Here is a 19,168-nt window from a genome sequence, read left to right on the forward strand (position 1 = left end):
CATTCAATGGTTTTATAATACCAATTGTTTCATTTATTCTTATTCAATTTAAGTTCTTAAATTATGTAAACCCTATTCATAGATTTACTTATTTGGTTTTCTTTGTTCCTAATTTATTTTATTATTGTTTTTGAATCTCCGATCCAAATAAGTTTTACAAGTTATTTTACATTTAACCAAAGCATAATACATTTTTCTGCCTTATTATCACCATTATTATCACATTTTTCTGTCTTTAATTCAATATTGACAATTAACCAATAACTTAAAATAAAAAGAGTTTTAAGTGGTATACAGAAAATTATTGAAACTCTATGTAACAATAAATGTTTGAAATAACTTTTTTTTTGGGTAACACAATCATATGTAACCATACTAATGAATTGAAAAAGACAACTGTGACTTATAAATGTATATTAAATATGATACATGTGACAGCTATTTGACTTCACAAATGGGCCTTATGGCTATGATATTAGAAAAACAGTAAAACACATTCATTTTACATATCAATAAATTATTATTTTTTAATTTAAAATATTATTATATTATTATAATTAGGTGTCAAAGTATGTTATTTACTATTTAAGTGTTAATAAAAACTTTTTCTATTAGAAATATATATTATTTTTGGGTTTTTGAAACTGAAAGGAAAACTTTCTCTAGTGTTTAAAATACAATATTTTTGCTTTTATGTAATCTTAATATATACCAATATACATGTTTCTCTTATTATTGTGTTATTAGATAATATGTTTAATTTTTATTCACTGTAAAAAAAATTAAAATGAAAAGATAAAACGTAATAGTTAATTTGTTGTTAATATATATACTATACTATTTGAGACTGGAGTGTAACAATGGGTTATTAAAATTTTATTCAGTTCAAATAACTATAGAATTTTATTGCAAACAACTAATTTTTGTTGAATACAACATTATAATGATTAGATCCAAAACATTTCAACCGAAACTTCAGTGATGTCAGAAAGTGAGATCCTTCGGTTAACAACTCTTTGTTAATGTCGGCTCAAAGAACAATAAAATGTCGGTTCAGAATGTCGGTTGATAATGTCGGTTAAAAGAAGGCAATAACTTTCAAAATTGTGAACCGAAGAATGTCGGAGAGAGAGACCAAGAACTTCAGTGCTGCACGTGCATGAACTTTCCCTCTTCATTTGCATATTTCTATTTTACCATATGCACTACACGCGTCCTTTGTTCTTAGGATCATTCATGAAATTGATGATCAAAATTTATTGTGTTTCACTCCATATTGTATAATTCATGACATAAGATTTTGTCATTTTCCACCATTTTAAGTAATTTTGAAACTGGACCAGTAATTATGTTATAGGAATCTTTCAAAATATTCATCCTTCAAATATGAATATTTTGTATTTATATGAAGATTTTTTTTACCTGCAGTTTGTCATATGGAGATTTGTTAAGTAATTACTAATCTTTAAAAAAAATAAGTAATTACTATTAATTAAATTTTGTGGGAGTGTAATTATTTATCAACTACTTGTAATGGTGATCTTGCATACTTAAACAACTAATTGAAAGTATAAGTAAGTTGCTTGACAAAAACCTACTTATATAATATATATAATTAAAAAAAAGGTTATAAAGAGATTTACCAAAATTCATGTGTTTGTTTCTGAAGTGAAGCCTTCTTCTTGCTGCTCAAATGTAGTTCTTTCAAATATTAAGAGGATGTGCGAAACAAGTATTCTTCATGAATAATCAATAATTGTTCTGCTACCTGTTATATATGTATCATTAGTATTAGCCAAATTCAAATGATGTTAAGGAAAAAAAATTGAAAATGACACATTATTTTACATAAGATTAAGCTTGATTTAATGAAGAAAAAAAAGGACACAAGCATTTTACATAAAATTAGGTTTGAGTGATATAGAGTTAAGAAGTATCTTAGACTGATAATAAGTTTTATTTATTTCATGCTTGTATAACACCAAACCTAAATAAGACTTTGTTCCTAATATATTTTTCATGTTCAAACAAAATTTGTATAAGTGGATGTCATGTTCATGTTTATGCTTCCTCAATACACATACTAAATCTAATGACACGTAATTCTACCAATTGTCTCTTAAAACAAAATGTAAAAGTTTTTATAAGGTTTACAATCATAAACTAAGCAAATATCTATATATATCTCAGATTTTTGTTAAGTTACAAATAAAAAAAAAACATTAGTCAACATTAACCTACAAAGAAAGTTTGTGGTTTTGGAAAAATGTTAATTAAGGATTGTGAGAAACTATATTAGTTTGGTTGAAAAAGTAGAAGATAAATTTATTATAGACATGAATCATGGATCATGGATCTGACTTTGACACTGAACCAGATTATATATAGAATATAAAAGTGGATAGATGTATACATATATATACACACACCTGTTCAATACTGCCATCTTCTATCTCTGTGTTGAATGTAAGCAACATACATTCATGGAGTAGGTTTTCTAAATCTTCAACAGGAACTAACACTGAAATTTAGATGATAAATCACATAAAAGAGACATTGGTGAGATGTTATAACAAAAGAGAAAATTGATAAATAAAATTTGTCTAAATGAATGGAAAGAAAAGAGAATAAACTAATTGAAAAATACTATACAACCTTTAGATTTGGAGAACCAGGAAAATAAATCAGCAGCAAGTTGATGCGATTTCTGAAGGGAATCAGAACCACCCCATTGATTTTCAATAGCCATTTGAAGGGCATACCAACGAGAAAGAAGCAAAACGATACTCTTTTGCAATAAAATGGTATCATTTGTTTCTGCTCTTTCGGAATAGTTTCTATTCATGCAATCCATTTGAGGCACCTCTGTGTGTTCTGGGAGAAAAAAATTCATACAACACACAGAGGTGAATAATGAATGAAAATGCATTGTTGTATTTATATGAAATGAATTGCATGAGAAACATAGATGCGAAAAATGTTGAAGAGAAAACTATTACCAACTGTTCTCATCTTTCTATATATGAAATCTTTAAAAAGAAAAAAAAAATTATAACCATTTTAAAAATTCATTTAGCTAAAACATCTTTTAAATCCTTCATAAACATACTGGAATAATTAATTTATTAGCTTAGATTATATACTAATTGTATTATTAATGTATTAATGTTCTATATTGTATTGAAATTACATGTATTATATATTTTGAAAAACAAATTTAGGTATATATAACAAGCTTCAGCAATTTTTGCATGACAACTTCTCATGTAAAATTACATCTTTAAGTTTGATTTGTTATCATTACTTTAATCTTAATAAGTGAATAACTTCTAGATTATAATTTATATTCCAATTGATAAATCATTTTTTATAAACATTTCAAATTATTTTTCTTAATTATCAATACTATTTATTAATTGCACTATTTATTCATAAATTTTATTGACTCTAAAATTAAATTAAGTTTATAACCAATAGAATCATATCATAATAATTTAGTATTATTATCATTTTAAGTCTAATCTCAACTTTTTAGTTATTTTCATCTGTGTATCAATTCTTTTGGCTTAGCATTTTGTTAATCAAATTTGAACGTAGTCATGTATATGGATCAATTTAAATTCATAACTGGTTTACAATTAGTCCAAAAATTCTTATTTTGAGCTGGTAAAAATATATGGCAAATGTGTAGCCAAAAAAAATCATAAATACTTGTAGAATTAAGAAAACCTAAATAAGTTTCTCTGAAAATAAAAGTTAATTCATATGAAGTAATTTATAGATTTTTTCTATCATTAAGTTTTTAGAAAACAATTCTTAACTTTAAATTATTTATTTTCTTCTTTCATGGTGGTTAATGAAAAGCCTATCAACAAATTATTAAGAAAGAAGTTTCAAATAAAATTATTAAGAGTATATCTAAAAGTTTAAACCATCACCTTTAATTTAAGACTCGGGTATTATAAGAAATTTACATTAAAATTCAATGATATGCTTGCTGAAAGTCTTAAAATTAAGAAACTGAGTATTATATAAAACACAATCTTAAACATAAAAAAAGGATTTGTCAAAATCAACAAACATATTGTAAAAAACAATTTCAGAATTTTTTTTCATCCAAGATGATTAACTTAATTAAAATGAAATAAAAGCTTTAACAATTTTTAAAAGTGTGAATGATCTTAACCATATAAAAACAATCACATTAGTCTTTAATATAATAAACTGGAAAACATCTAACAAGATAAAAAATAAAGTCGTAAATTAAAGAATATATAAAAGAATGCAGTTAAAATGAAAAGAAGGAATGGTGTTAATTGCTTAGGTTTGTGTATACGATGTAGCAGTGCAGGCTAGCTAGCTTCCTTTGTAATACATTAAAAATATTGTTATTTTTTCAAAATAAATATATTTTTTACTTGTTTTTTTTCTGACTAATACCTGTAGGAACTTATCAAATATAATTTGATAATGATTCGTATATTTTTAAAACTGAAAATTGAACAACATTATATATAATTTAAAATTTCATAAAATATAATTTAGGGACCAATATTACGACTATAAAAATTTTAGGGATTAAAAAATGAAAGGAAGTTATGAATTTTGATACATGTTTGCGTTTTCTTATTAGTAATATAATAATATATTTATGAGGAATTATAATTGTCTAATTTAAAAAAAGTAAAAGATAAAATCTACAATTATAATTTTGTAGGAACTAGAATATCATAAGAAAAAGTGAATTTAAGTCATAAATATATTGGAGTATAGTAACTCTGCATAAGATTGATTCGTTCTCTCTTGGGCTTTTTGGGCTTTAGAAAAAAGATAAGAGTTTGAAAAGTTTAAAGAATAGGAACCGCTTTACCTATTCGTTTTTCCTTCTTAAAATTCTACTATAAGGTATAAATATTTTTCATTGGTGTTTTTCTCAGTAAACTTGCTTTGAACGCTTTTAAACCACAATTTCTAAAATTTTTCTTCCATTATATCTGTAATTGTTAATTGGTTATCACAAACATTATTTAATTTAATAGTTATGTTAAATGCTGCTTCTTGTTTTTTTACGAAACACCTCCAAGTACTTGTATAAGCTAATGCTCCGTTAATTTCTACGATTGGATGATAAAAATCGATAATGTTTCAAGAGTTGTACTGCCATTTAAACTTTTATTAGTTGAAAAAATATGATACAGAATCTGATTTCAACATTTTGAAAAATTGATTCATTTTATCTTCTCTTAATAAATATCGAAAAATTTATCCGAGCTAGTTCTAGTTTCTGCAATGCATGACCGATATCATAGAACAAATTTGTAGAATAGAAGTTCCTAATCAACTTAATTTGTTTAGCATTGATTGTTTGTAGTATTGAAGAAATGTGTAGTAATAGAAATAGAAGAAAAAGGAGAATCAATTCCTCAACAGCATTTTTCTCTCAGCATTTTAATGACTTCACAGGGATCACCGGCTTACAAATAAACCAAATAGATTGTCACAATAATCTCAGCATCTAACTCCCGATTCACAAACAAACCGAAATAATTTCAAAAAATGAACACAAAATTATAGAGTAGGAACAAAAACACCCATAAACCTAAAATTTGGGGGAAATAATTGGAAGTCGAGAATGGAAAAGGAAACAAAAAAAAACAAAAAAAAAGCAGAGGAAATAATAACTAAAACAGGCGTTATAATTTTGTTTGATTTTGTTGTTGCGTTAATTAGTAGGAGAAAAGCAAATTAGTGTTAGTGTTGAAGGAAGAGGCTCAGATTTAGGTTTTGTCAGACAGAGAGGAGAAAAGAGCGTGATACCGTGGCTGCGAACACAGTGGATCGCCTCGCCAGGACCGCACATTACCCGCCTCTTCTTCACTCAGATCCTGTTTCAATTGCAGGAAACATCATCACTGCCTCGTTATATCCAAATGAGGAAGAGGAAAACAAGTTAGAAGAAGAAGAAGAAGAAGAAGATGAATGGAAAATGATATGGTGATGAAGAAGAAGATGATGATGATGGAACAAAAGAGAAAGAGAAAGAGAGGAGTGTGTATAGAGGATCATCGGCAGCTGCAAGATCTGAGAGAGCTTGCATGCTATGCCTCACACATGAACATTAAATTGCATGCAAGAAAAGGAAAGGGAGTGAGTGAGACTCAGAGCAAAGAGACAGAGTCCGTGGCTGCGTCAACAGAGACACCTCGCCAGAACACGTCAGAATCCATCATTGTCTCACTCGAGAAATGCCATGGAAGCCACCAACAACCACCTCAAAAACTCTCTCGCTAACCTCTAACAACACTGTTCGTTAGAGAGGAGAGGAAATGGCGGTGTCTATCGCACCCACCTTCCCCGTTCCAATGCAACACCGCACTGTTCATTCAACCAATTGCTTTACTTCTCAGTATTATATATTGGCCCAACTCAACCCTCACGCTTTTCTTCTTTTTTTTGGGCCTGGGCCCAGTTTTCAACTAATCAGAGACAATTACTTCGTACACCTGATGAAATTTGAACCTGCACCCCATTTTTATGTGAAACGACAAAAATGTCCTTAGATAACAGGAAAATTCTTTTTCTGGAACACGTTTCTGGATTTTGTTTCCTGAAATTCTTTTCTTCAATGTATTTTTTATATTTCGAAATTACTTTTCCAGAATGAAATTTTTATTTTCCAATTCTACTACGGAATTCCACTTCCTAAAAATCTATTATGGATTTACATTTCCTAATGTATTTTTTTTTTTAATTTCGGAATGAATGGTAATTTTGGAAATTTAGATAGGTATTGGGTTGCAGGTCACAATTTGTAAGGTGCAGAAAGAATTTTTCCTAATCATATCTTACAAACCTAAACCACCTGATCCACTTTTCTTATTGTATAATGACAACAAAAGTTCAATTTTTTAAAATACCTTATAAAAATCAAGGGTAAATTCTTTCTGTAAGTCCATATAATTTTAAAATTCCAAATATATCCATTTGTTTGTAATGAATTAAGCAATATGTAACACCTCTTATTTGAAATTTACACTATAAATTGAACAATCAGAAGCTATCAGAAGCTAACACACTCATATTACATATCGAATTGTATAATTCGGTTTGTATATCGAATTGTACAATCGGATAGATAATTTTATTAAGAAGTCTAACTCAAACTCATAAAACTGACTTATAAGGTGAGGTTTTGCACCCAGTTATATACTATGAAATTTTCTAATCTTTAGTCAATGTGAGATATCTAACACACACCCCTCACGTCGAGAATGGCCTGATAAGCCCAACAAATACTCTCTAGGATATGTTCGAAATGACTCTGATACCATATTAAAAAATGAACTTTAAGCCCAACTCAACATCATAAAATTGGCTTATGAGGTGAGATTTGCAGTCACTTATATACTATGAAATTTTCTAATCTCTAGTCTATGTGTGATCTCCAACAAATTTTAAATCCGATCTTAGCTTATGAATTGTTCAATCCAACATGTACATTTACTTTATATTACAAACTGAATTATATAATTTAGTATTTATTTTTCTAATAATATACCGGATTCTACATTCCAATATGTATATCTCATATTTGACTATATATAACGGATTGTCCAATCCAGAATTTTTATAAAAAAAAACCTAATTGTATGATCCGATTTCAATACAACACCAAAAAAAACAAGCTAAAAAATGGTGTGAGAAAGATTTACGTAACAAGAAAAATTAAACTTACCTTCACAATAATAAAAGTTCTTCAAGTTGGTCGTATTTAACCTTTTGGGAAGAGAAACTATATTTGTATGAATGCAATTAAGACCATTCTTGATAACAAAAAATACATTTATTATGAGTAGTTGAAATTCTAGCCATTCTTGATAACAAAAATACACATTTATGATTCTTGATAACAAAAATACACATTTATGATGAACATTTATTATGAGTGAGTAGTTGAACAAATTAGGGTATTTAAATTTTTAGGAAACGGCAAAAAGAAATTTCACAATTAATGAACATTTATTATGAGTGAGTAGTTGTACAAATTAGGGTATTTAATTTTTTAAGAAACGGCAAAAAAAAAATTCACAATTAATATGATGGTGTGGGAAGAACCATAAAGGTGGAGGCAGAATTTGACAAAAATCAAAGCTAATAATTGGAAAAGGAAAAATAATGCATGCAAACTATGAGAAAATTGCTTTCTTCAATCAATGATATTGAACCTGTAATCAACAAATTTTTAAAATTTCAAAATTGTCCTTCATTTAAAAATTAAAAAAAAATACATTTTTGGAAAGGAAATTGAGAATAATAGATTATTGTGTTTTGAAAATGAAATTTTAGAATAAAATTATAAAATCAAAATCTTATTCCAAAAAATCAATTCCACAATAAATAAAAAATACATTCCAATACAAGAAGTTATAGAAAACAAAATTTATAAACATATTTAGAAAATATTCTCGAGATTCATAAATGTATTCTGCAATACTAAATTAAAAAAACATTTTGAGCAGCATCTCATACTCCTATTTAAAAACTAAAGAGCATTTTGACTATTTAACGTGAATAATAGAGTAAAAATTCAAATTTGTTGGATGAAGTGAGCAATTGAGATATCATATCATACTCCTATTTAAAAAGTGGAAAGGACATTTTGACTATTTGACGTTATTGTTAGACTACATATTCAAATTTGTTGGGTTATTGACATGTTTTTGTGAAACCTATTTCTCATTTTACACGACTTTTTCTTCCTACACCTCATACTTTCTTGTGCCACCACCATACTAAATACGAAAATACCATTTTATCTTCTTTTGTGTCCAGCCCCTTGGATTTGAAATAAGCCTATGAATTATGTAATCCAGATATATTTTGGATTATATAATCCGAAAGTTAATCTCATATTTAGAAAAGGCTTCCGAATTATGTAATCCGGAAGCTAATCACGCATATGAAAAAAAAGGCTTTCGGATTACATAATCTAGAAGCTAATATTATGTATAGAAAAAACTTACAGGATTATGTAATCCAGAAGTTAATCACAAAAGGCTTCCAGATTACATAATCCAAAAACTAATTCTGGATCTAGAAAAAGACTTCCAGATTATGTAATCCAGAATATTAAAAAGGGTATTTTTGAAATACAAAAAAATTATAGGGGTGGTACAAGAAGGTATGGAGGTGCAGGAAGAAACAACCTCTAATGTATGAGGTGGCCCAATGCAAGGTCCATTGAGTTGGGAATGAACCATAAAATTAGACTAAGCCCATTGATATTACAAGTACAAATCGTAACATTTAAGTGTAGGGTTTTTTTTCCTGCACCTCTACATTTTTCTTCCTGCACCCCTACATCCTTCAAAAATACTGAAATTTCCTTTACAGTTTTGGGTGTTTTCAAAATACTGATTCCGTAAGCAAACTGTATTTCTGGAATAGAAAATCTAGAAGACAAAAAATCATTCTGAAACATCTTTTTTTAACACATTTTTATTTATTTCCGGATTGATAAATCCATAATTCATAAAACATGTTCCAGAAAAGGTGTTATGGAAATATTTCGAAAAGAACAATCCAGAAGTCAATTTTTAAAGGGGACAAAACAGTCTTCTCCAAAAATGATGGGTGCAGGAAGAAATTTGTAAAGGTGCAGGAAGAAGTTGCCTTAAGTCTATTGAACTTAGCAACTTTCTCAATTGTACAAGGTTGAATCTCCCTACACCATATCACTTATTACCGTCACCCACCAGATGTAGAGTAATTGACTATTTTGCCCTTAACATTTTAGATATCAATTTCCACAACACAAACAATACAGTTCTAAATCTATTTGTCCAAAAATAATAAGTGACTTTCGAATATCTCATCCGTAGTCTTATCAAGACATTCAACAATAACTTTCGGATACTGAGATCCATAGACTTTTTTTACCTTTCAAATACGAATATCCAAAATTTATACTGAATGCATATGAAAATCTACATCTAAGTCACTTTCTGGACATCGATATCTAGAAACACATTTACACCATCGCCACTGAATCCATCCCCACAACAAACGACTCCACCATTATCTTCTCCACTCAAAACGCCTCTACCACAACAAACAAGCTCTTCTATAGGTTTCTTTTGAAATAAAAAGTGACAAGAAGAGTTTGGGATTCTTAAAAAGATGTTAGGTGCAAGTGACAAATTGATGTGGTGGAGGGAGAATTTGCCTTGTAGAAAGGCTAGGTTTGTTTAATTTTACAGGCCCATAATGATCCATGCAATGAACCGTTACCACAGAATCCGACCCATAAGAGAAATGGGTTAGGATTGACCCGAATAGAGAAGGCAGAAGAATAGAACATAGAGAGTGTTGTTATCCACAACACAACACACAAAATCATTGGTTATTTCGTGCTTAGTTATCGATGGCTGTCCACGCTTTCCACCACCTACGCTCGCCGCTCACATCACGCTCGCACTCTCCATGCTCCGCTCCCCACTCTCCCCGACCCACACTCACTGCTTCCGCGCCCTTCAAGCCCCGACCCTTCACTTCCATCGGATTCTCGCTGCTCCCGGAGAGGCGCCGGCTGCCGGTGGCCGCCGTCGTGGAGGAAAGCCAAGAGAGTTCGGAGCCTGAACCGGAAGCGGAGTCGAAAGCGGAGTTGGCGTCGGAACTGAAGAAGGCGATGGCGGAGAGGAAGGAGAAAGAAGAGGACAACTTGTTGAGCGGAGTGGCGCGTGAGATCGACGAGATTGAGTGGCCCACGTTCGGGAAGGTTCTGGGCACCACCGGCGTTGTCCTCGGCGTGATCTTTGGTTCCAGCGTCGTTTTGCTCACTGTAAATGCCGTTTTGGCCGAGCTTTCTGACCGGGTTTTCGCAGGCAAAGGAATTCAGGATTTGTTCACCTGACACACACCCAACTAAACGAAACCATAATCGTGCAATTTTTGACACTAACCTTTTAATTGCTACATGAAGGACCTTCCCTGGGTGATTCACCTGCTGTTCAATCTGAACCTCATTGATCAAATGTTGTTGTTGTGTTCCCAAACTAAATTTTACTGCTTTCACCCCCTTGCCAATTCACCAAAGTGGTTCTCTACCATTGCCATCACTTTCCCTGTGACGTTATGCTATTCAATTACAATGTTTTGTTTTTTTCATAGTACTATGTATATCGATCAACTATAATATATAATGTCAGGTGCTGAAAATTTCATATAATTGGATACATAATAAATTTCATATAAGTGGATACATTTCATATAAGTGGATAGATACTTCATATTATAAATCTAATAATTATAAATGACTTTGATACCAATTGAAAGAAATAGATTAAGTGTATTTGAGATCTCTTTAAAAATATATATGATTAGAGTATTATAAATGACTTTCATACCAAGTTGAAAGAAATAGATTAAATGTATTTCAGATCTCTTTAGAAATATGATTAGAGTCTCAAATTATAGACAGTTAATATTAAATTAAATCATTATAAGATATTAAATCTCTCAATAATAAATAAAAAATAAAATTTAGATTTAATTACGGAATAATGATCTCCTATGCAACACTTTTTTTCCAAGTTCATTACAAGGGCTAAACAATAGATGTTGATCTTGTTTAGGAAGAAAGTTCTCTTGCCAGTACAAATCTATTTTATAATATTGTGAGTTTTAAAAGTTAAAACCTTTTATGTAAAAAAGAAGAAGCTAAAATATTAATATAAACGTGTATAATATTGTTCACTGTGTTCTTTTTTTACTTCTATCTTTGAGGTCAATCACTTAATGTGTATTTTCAATTTAACACGCTTTTAAAAATATCTATATTATGTGTTTCAACTGATTAAAATTGTTGCCTTTTTTTTTATAGAAAAGGTATTAGATCTATCTTTGTTTACAAGACCGTTACTCTTTTCTTAAAAATAGCTACTCAATGCTATCAACATTAATCCATCATATCTCTATTAATTTTGAATAAAATAATTTATTATGAAATATAATACATTATTTATTATCATTTATTTTAGAAATAATCTTTAATCAACTTTTTGTTACATATATAATATAATGTATCCATAATTTTATAAGGATTTTATGCCGATTTTCTCTAGAAATTGGACTATTAATAATAAATATTTTGACACAACAAGCTTTTAATATAACATGTTCTGGAAGACCAGGCCAACTTGATTCCCTCTTCTTTTGATACATTATTTTTAGCCTTTTGGAGCAAGTTTTGTTTAATTTTAGAAACACAAACAGTACTCTAACAATCCACGTTAAGGTTTACAAGAAAATTCAGAAACAGGTGAAAGCCTCAAACGGGAATTCAGGGCTCAAAAGTCATGGTTTCAGCTTCGCGTCTCACTGACTCGAATAGCACGGTGGACAGGTACCTCTCTCCGAAGCTGGGAAAAACAGCCTGCATCATATCCAAATGGAACCGTAACTCAGAAAAACACCACATAGATTCAGTTGCTCAAGTGAAAAATATAACAACACATGAAAATACATATAGTCAAAAGCTACGTTATCATGTTTTTCTTATTCACATCAAATCAGTTCCACAGGTGATCCACTATTCACAAACAAAACTCTATCGGTCTCAAAATTACACACGCAACACCCATTAGAAGCAACTTTGGACTTTGGATATAGTTGGGTTTTGTTCACATGATTATATTACCTTAGAAAAATTACAATGATAATGGTACTATACTACTGTAGCAAGCAGTGGCAACCGACAATGCAGAAAACAGGTAATAATCATTATATTTAGTTTTCGTTATTACCCAATACACGAATAATAATAATCATTGACAGATTTTTTTGCTAAGTTTAAGAAATAAAAGATCTAAAACTCAAACATAGACTCGTCCCATCTGTGAAGTCCACGTAGTCCAAGAGTTCACTGATTCCATTTTGTTCATTGCTAATGGAAACATCTGACTATACTACCTAAGGCTCTTCTTTGTTTTCGCATGTTAATGATTTTAGCATGCGAAACAAAACTAACATATGGAAACGTGCAAGAATTTGATTTATATGGCTATTAGTTTTGGTGTAAAACTATTTTAGATGGGCATTCAATAGAAATTCACTATGTTGCGACATCATATTAATGAATATGATGATGGAGCAATGGGGTTGAATTTCAATTAAATGTCTATGTCAAAAAAGTACATATATAAATTAAACTTGAAATGTAACCATAAATATATGTACTTGTCTTTCTTAAATAAATAAAATCACCAGCCTTCCAATTCCTTCACCAAGAGATCACCAGTTCATTTGATGGATATTGTGCATAACAAATTAACAATTACACTAGAATTATTTTACTGTTCTAAATACTTTCAGGGGAATTTTAGGGATATGATAAACTTACAACAATAAGCTTGCCAGCATTTTCTGGCCTTTTTGCTATCTTAATGGCAGCAGCAGCTGCAGCTCCAGAAGATATCCCCACCTTCAACAATATCCAAAGTGGTTTAATCAGCATATTTTTTACAGAATCCAAATATACAATACAAAGTATGCTCAACACAATATATATTAGGTGCTCGCTCTTGGCTGTTTCTATAGGTTTATAACTTACAAAGAGGCCTTCTTTAAGCGCAAGAAGTTTCGCAGTATCTATTGCTTCGTCACTCGAAATCTGCCAATAACACATATCTCAGGTTTGATGGAATATTAACTATTGCAACTTCAAAAACAAATACTGCAAAAAGACTAAATATTCAATAGCTTTTTGATAAAATACAAGACATCAATAACAAAAAAATTTAGTGATTAATTCAAATATGCATCTAAAAAATCGATTATCACATCATACTAGAAATGAAGTTGTATATTGTAAAATATTTATATGTCAAATCATATTCCGCCTGTACTTGTATCCATAGCACCAAAATCACAACCTAATCTTGAAATATATCAGGAGTCCCATTCTATATAAAACTGTTAATCTACATGTGATGTGAAGTTTAATTAAGCAGATCAGATATAATTATGTAAACTAGTACACAAATTTTTATCGATAGTTTGCAGTTTGCCCACAAGAGCGAGCAAATTAGTACACAAATTATGTAAACTAGTAAACTAGTACACCAAAATCAGTACCTAATCATAACCAATATTATTTTTATCGATAGTTTGCAGTTTGCAGATATAATTATGTAAACTAGTAAACTAGTACACCAAAATCAGCACCTAATCATAACCAATAATATTTTTTGGAATATGGCTACATGATCACTTGAATAATGTAATTCTTATCCATAAGTGATTAAAGCTTACTTGAACAACTTCATCAATAAGATTGACATCCAAGACACCAGGGATAAAACCAGCACCAATCCCTTGAATCTTGTGTGGACCTGAACATTCAAAATGCAAATTTGCAAATAAAACACAACTAGAAAATAAAGTTCTTTACCTCAGCCCTAAGGATTTATTCTTGCTAAAAAATTGGGAAAAACTATTGCAATTACAACCTCAAAGAACAAAACAAACAAGAAAAGACATAGGAACTGATAAGTAGTTTAAAGGAGTAATTTTAAGCTTAAGAAAGACAATATAATCACAGTGACATAAACTTTACATGATTCCTGTTTAGTTTGCGATTAGTTCAAACTTCAAATATCATTCTTGTCAGCTGACCGTCATGAAAAATTCAGGAGGAAAGATATAACGAGTGTTATATTATGTAGAAAACCTAGCAATAATCTTCTTTCAATAATAAGGCCAGTTGAATAAGCAAAACCTAGTCTTTCATGGCTATAGGAAGGAACAAAAGTGACACGATGATAGTATTCAATAATATACCTACAATACAAAACGCAATCAATTTTTAAATGCCAGTCAATAGCATTTACATGGTAAACTAATCATCATGCCTTAACCCTTCTACTAGGCTTGCTACATTATCAATTGATGCCATTGTAATCATAAACCAAAACTGTAATTCCAGTAAAACACCAAAAGAGAATGGCAAGAAAGGAAAAGGTAGACGCAGGAGATGCAAGTTTTTGTTTTATGTTTTTTGTTCTCTCCTAAAGTTTTCTGAGTCTTTCTCTACCTTTTTCAACTGGACTCTATTCTATTTGATTTACATGGCTCTCAAACACAACAAAGAAAATAAAATAAAACATCAACTAGAAATGCAATTTTTAAATGCCAGTCAATAGCATTTACATGGTAAACTAATCATCATGCCTTAACCCTTCTACTAGGCTTGCTACATTATCAATTGATGCCATTGTAATCATAAACCAAAACTGTAATTCCAGTAAAACACCAAAAGAGAATGGCAAGAAAGGAAAAGGTAGACGCAGGAGATGCAAGTTTTTGTTTTATGTTTTTTGTTCTCTCCTAAAGTTTTCTGAGTCTTTCTCTACCTTTTTCAACTGGACTCTATTCTATTTGATTTACATGGCTCTCAAACACAACAAAGAAAATAAAATAAAACATCAACTAGAAATGCAATTTTTAAATGCCAGTCAATAGCATTTACATGGTAAACTAATCATCATGCCTTAACCCTTCTACTAGGCTTGCTACATTATCAATTGATGCCATTGTAATCATAAACCAAAACTGTAATTCCAGTAAAACACCAAAAGAGAATGGCAAGAAAGGAAAAGGTAGACGCAGGAGATGCAAGTTTTTGTTTTATGCTTTTTGTTCTCTCCTAAAGTTTTCTGAGTCTTTCTCTACCTTTTTCAACTGGACTCTATTCTATTTGATTTACATGGCTCTCAAACACAACAAAGAAAATAAAATAAAACATCAACTAGAAATGCAATTTTTAAATGCCAGTCAATAGCATTTACATGGTAAACTAATCATCATGCCTTAACCCTTCTACTAGGCTTGCTACATTATCAATTGATGCCATTGTAATCATAAACCAAAACTGTAATTCCAGTAAAACACCAAAAGAGAATGGCAAGAAAGGAAAAGGTAGACGCAGGAGATGCAAGTTTTTGTTTTATGTTTTTTGTTCTCTCCTAAAGTTTTCTGAGTCTTTCTCTACCTTTTTCAACTGGACTCTATTCTATTTGATTTACATGGCTCTCAAACACAACAAAGAAAATAAAATAAAACATCAACTAGAAATGCAAGGGCTTTATGGCTCACCACAAAAAAACAACACATTATTAAAGAGGTCATAATTCACCTGGCTTTCCTCCTGAGAGCACTGGACTTTCCACTGGTTCCACACCAATCAGCTGCATAGAGGAAAAAGATGTAGAGTACATGAAAAAATTAAAAAAATAAATGATATAGCTATAGCAGAAACTCCATTTTCAAGAAAAATATTGTTCAAGTATCCCTAAATGTACCTAAACATGTATGTCAAGGAAAAAACGGATAACCAACCTTTACATTCGAATTCTGCTCTTTAAGATATTTCCCAGAGCCTGTTATTGTACCACCAGTGCCTATGCCGGAAACAAGAGCATCAATTTTCCCATCTGTGCCTTTCCAAATCTCAGGACCAGTGGTCTCATAATGTATCTGCAAGAACAGTATACATTGCCCAAAGTGTAAAGAATTTGGTGCACAATTTACAGAACAAATGTGCTTCTTTCTTTATACCTTCGGATTGGCAGGGTTTTCAAATTGCTGAAGTATGTAGGCATCGGGCGTCTTGGCCAATATCTCTTCAGCCTTCTGCATTGCTCCTTTCATTCCCTTCGCAGGGTCTGTCAGAACCAACTCAGCTCCAAAAGCTAATAGAATGGTTCTTCTTTCGAGACTCATAGAAGCAGGCATTGTAATTATGAGCTTGTAACCCCTGGCAGCTGCCATGAAGGCTAATCCAATGCCAGTATTACCACTTGTTGGTTCAATGAGGACACTCTATGGTAAAATAAGAAACCCAATATCAGAATTATATATAAAATTCCCAACTCAGAGATATACTAAATTAATACCAACAATTCCCTTTCTTAATCCACCACTTCCAACTATTCTACATAGCAGTTGTATTGTAAGTCTGTAACAAAAACTCAATAACAGAATATTCATTCAGATTTAAAACATCAGCTACTGGACTAATATAAATTTCACTAAGGTTTTTTCTATAGGAAAAAATTAACAATTCTTTTAAATTTGAGTCAAACTGAAACGTCACATATATACAGGAGGTTATATGATAAACTTCATCAAAGAGGATGATCCAAGCAAAAATGTGTCTCTTGAAGACAAATTGTAAAGATAGTTATCATCTACGTATATTATGAGGGATCTGGAAATGCACCACCTTTGTCTTACTCCTTCCTTCACAATTGAAGGTTTAGGAATATCATTATTTACACGAAGCAATGAGATAATCATGGTATAGCTGTTTACATCATAATCAAAGTTCAGGCACTAAAAAAACAGCATCCTCTGCACTCAAACCACAGCAGTTCAATATGACCCCTTCCCTAATCTCTTACTAGCTTCACTTCTATTTAATTATCAAGGTATACCAACCTTTCCAGGTGTGATAAGCCCCTTCTCTTCTGCATCCGCAATCATACTATACCCAATCCTGTGAGTCAGAAACAAGAAAACAAGCACAAAATCACAAAAAGTCATCACAGGCACAATGGGACCAAACCATGGATTTTAAAACTCAGAATCACAACTCGTGACAACGGAAAAAATAGTCACCTGTCCTTTACACTAGAGCATGGCTCCATCAACTCGAGTTTGGCAGCAACTCGGGCAACACAACCATCCGCAAGTTTGTTTAGGTATACCAAAGGGGTTTTACCAATCAACTGCATAGAATAAACATCAGATAACAGTACAAAAGCTAGCAATACAATACAAAAAACATTGCAGAAATGGGCATCAAATACAGAAACTCACTTCTGTAATATCTTTGGCAATTACAGACCTTTCAGCAGCCATTATATCTGGTCACAACAAAGCAGATAAACAAAAACTATTAGCATAGAGCTCACAAAGCTACCAAAAGACACACACCCATCAAAAGAAAAACATCAGAAGTAACAAAACAACCAATAATATTGATGGTTGGGATTGATCAGTGAGAAATAAACCCTGATTAACATGCATGATTAGCAAAAACTAGTTTGATTAATGCAATGGAAGATCATAAGAACACAAAATTGACCTTGAGGAGAAGGAACGAGGATACCAAGGTAAGCACAGCGTGGATCTACAATGTACGCAAAGATAACTCCGCTTACGTTTTAATCAATTTATTGGAAACCAAAACGGTGTAGTATTGTTCATTTATTATTTTATACTTTAATTTAAGTTTTCTAATTAATAAAATAACTGTTTAAGTTTATTTATTTATTATATTTATAATTTCATTACAACATTCGAAATAATTACTAATATACATTAAAAAATTTGTTGAAACTATTATCAAAATTTGAGACCGTGCAGTAAAAGTAAAAATTAGTTTCCCAACATCTTTGTCCCATTTCTATTGCAAAAGGCGTTATCTAAAGTTTTATTTTTTTTAATCGATTTGTTTACTATTTTTGTAATTTTTTTGAAATAAAAAAGTTTAATAAGATCCAATTTTTAATATTTTTTATTTAATAGTTGATAAAAATGCCTGTTTTTTGACACCATTGCATTGGTCCATGCCTCTCTCATTCTAAAAGTAGCTGTCTCCATCCCTTCTATATGTTTTTAAGAAATATATATTTTTTTTAAATTTAGATTCTTAATTTTTAATTTGCAAACATTAACAAAACTCAGACAATGTGGATTATTTACAAACCAAATGAAATATACTAATGCAAAAAAAAAACACAATTAAAGACTATTTATGCGCCCTACAACACCTGCTTATATCGCAAGCAATTTTTTTTTTAATTTTTTTACTGTTTATATGTTTGAAAATATTGAATATTCATGTTACAGATTTTCTTTTTATCACAATCTAGACTTTTGATATTTTTTAATTTACTTTCTATTAGATTTTATCATTAATTAGGATGATATGGTCTTATTTCACATCATTTTATTTGTTTTTATATAAAAAGTAAAAATAACTTAATTAAAATTTAATTTCTTATAAATTTATTTATTTTTAATTGAATTTTTATTAAATATTTTTATTTTATTGAGTGTCAAAATTTGATATATTTCAAGTGAGATTTTCTTATTAATTGGAGTG

At 30.5% G+C, this 19,168-nt stretch overlaps 2 protein-coding genes across 3 annotated transcripts; both read right to left on the reverse strand.

The window, feature by feature from the left end:
- Positions 1 to 1,663: 1,663 nt before the first annotated feature.
- LOC137809593 (uncharacterized) lies at positions 1,664 to 2,886 on the reverse strand. The gene is made up of 3 exons (XM_068610707.1): positions 2,656 to 2,886; positions 2,430 to 2,521; positions 1,664 to 1,768 (listed from the first exon to the last, which is right to left on the reverse strand). The coding sequence occupies exons 1-3, from the start codon at positions 2,852 to 2,854 to the stop codon at positions 1,712 to 1,714; spliced, it is 348 nt and encodes a 115-aa protein (XP_068466808.1). The 5' UTR covers positions 2,855 to 2,886; the 3' UTR covers positions 1,664 to 1,711.
- Positions 2,887 to 12,162: 9,276 nt separating this feature from the next.
- On the reverse strand, positions 12,163 to 18,250 carry LOC137810378 (cysteine synthase-like). 2 transcript variants are annotated; one of them, XR_011080899.1, is made up of 11 exons: positions 18,146 to 18,250; positions 17,878 to 17,924; positions 17,677 to 17,786; positions 17,497 to 17,554; positions 16,615 to 16,878; positions 16,396 to 16,533; positions 16,049 to 16,244; positions 14,311 to 15,091; positions 13,610 to 13,669; positions 13,400 to 13,480; positions 12,163 to 12,433 (listed from the first exon to the last, which is right to left on the reverse strand). XR_011080899.1 is itself a non-coding variant. In XM_068611607.1 (11 exons), exons 2-11 carry the CDS (start codon positions 17,917 to 17,919, stop codon positions 12,341 to 12,343), a joined length of 978 nt encoding a protein of 325 aa, XP_068467708.1. In that variant the 5' UTR covers positions 17,920 to 17,924; positions 18,146 to 18,250; the 3' UTR covers positions 12,163 to 12,340. The 2 variants fall into 2 exon arrangements, 1 of the variants encoding a protein (XP_068467708.1); XM_068611607.1 differs by having other exon boundaries at positions 14,311 to 14,390; positions 16,193 to 16,244.
- Between the last annotated feature and the right edge of the window lie 918 nt (positions 18,251 to 19,168).

Source organism: Phaseolus vulgaris, chromosome 2, assembly GCF_000499845.2.
Source record: "Phaseolus vulgaris cultivar G19833 chromosome 2, P. vulgaris v2.0, whole genome shotgun sequence".
Lineage (NCBI taxonomy): Eukaryota > Viridiplantae > Streptophyta > Magnoliopsida > Fabales > Fabaceae > Phaseolus > Phaseolus vulgaris.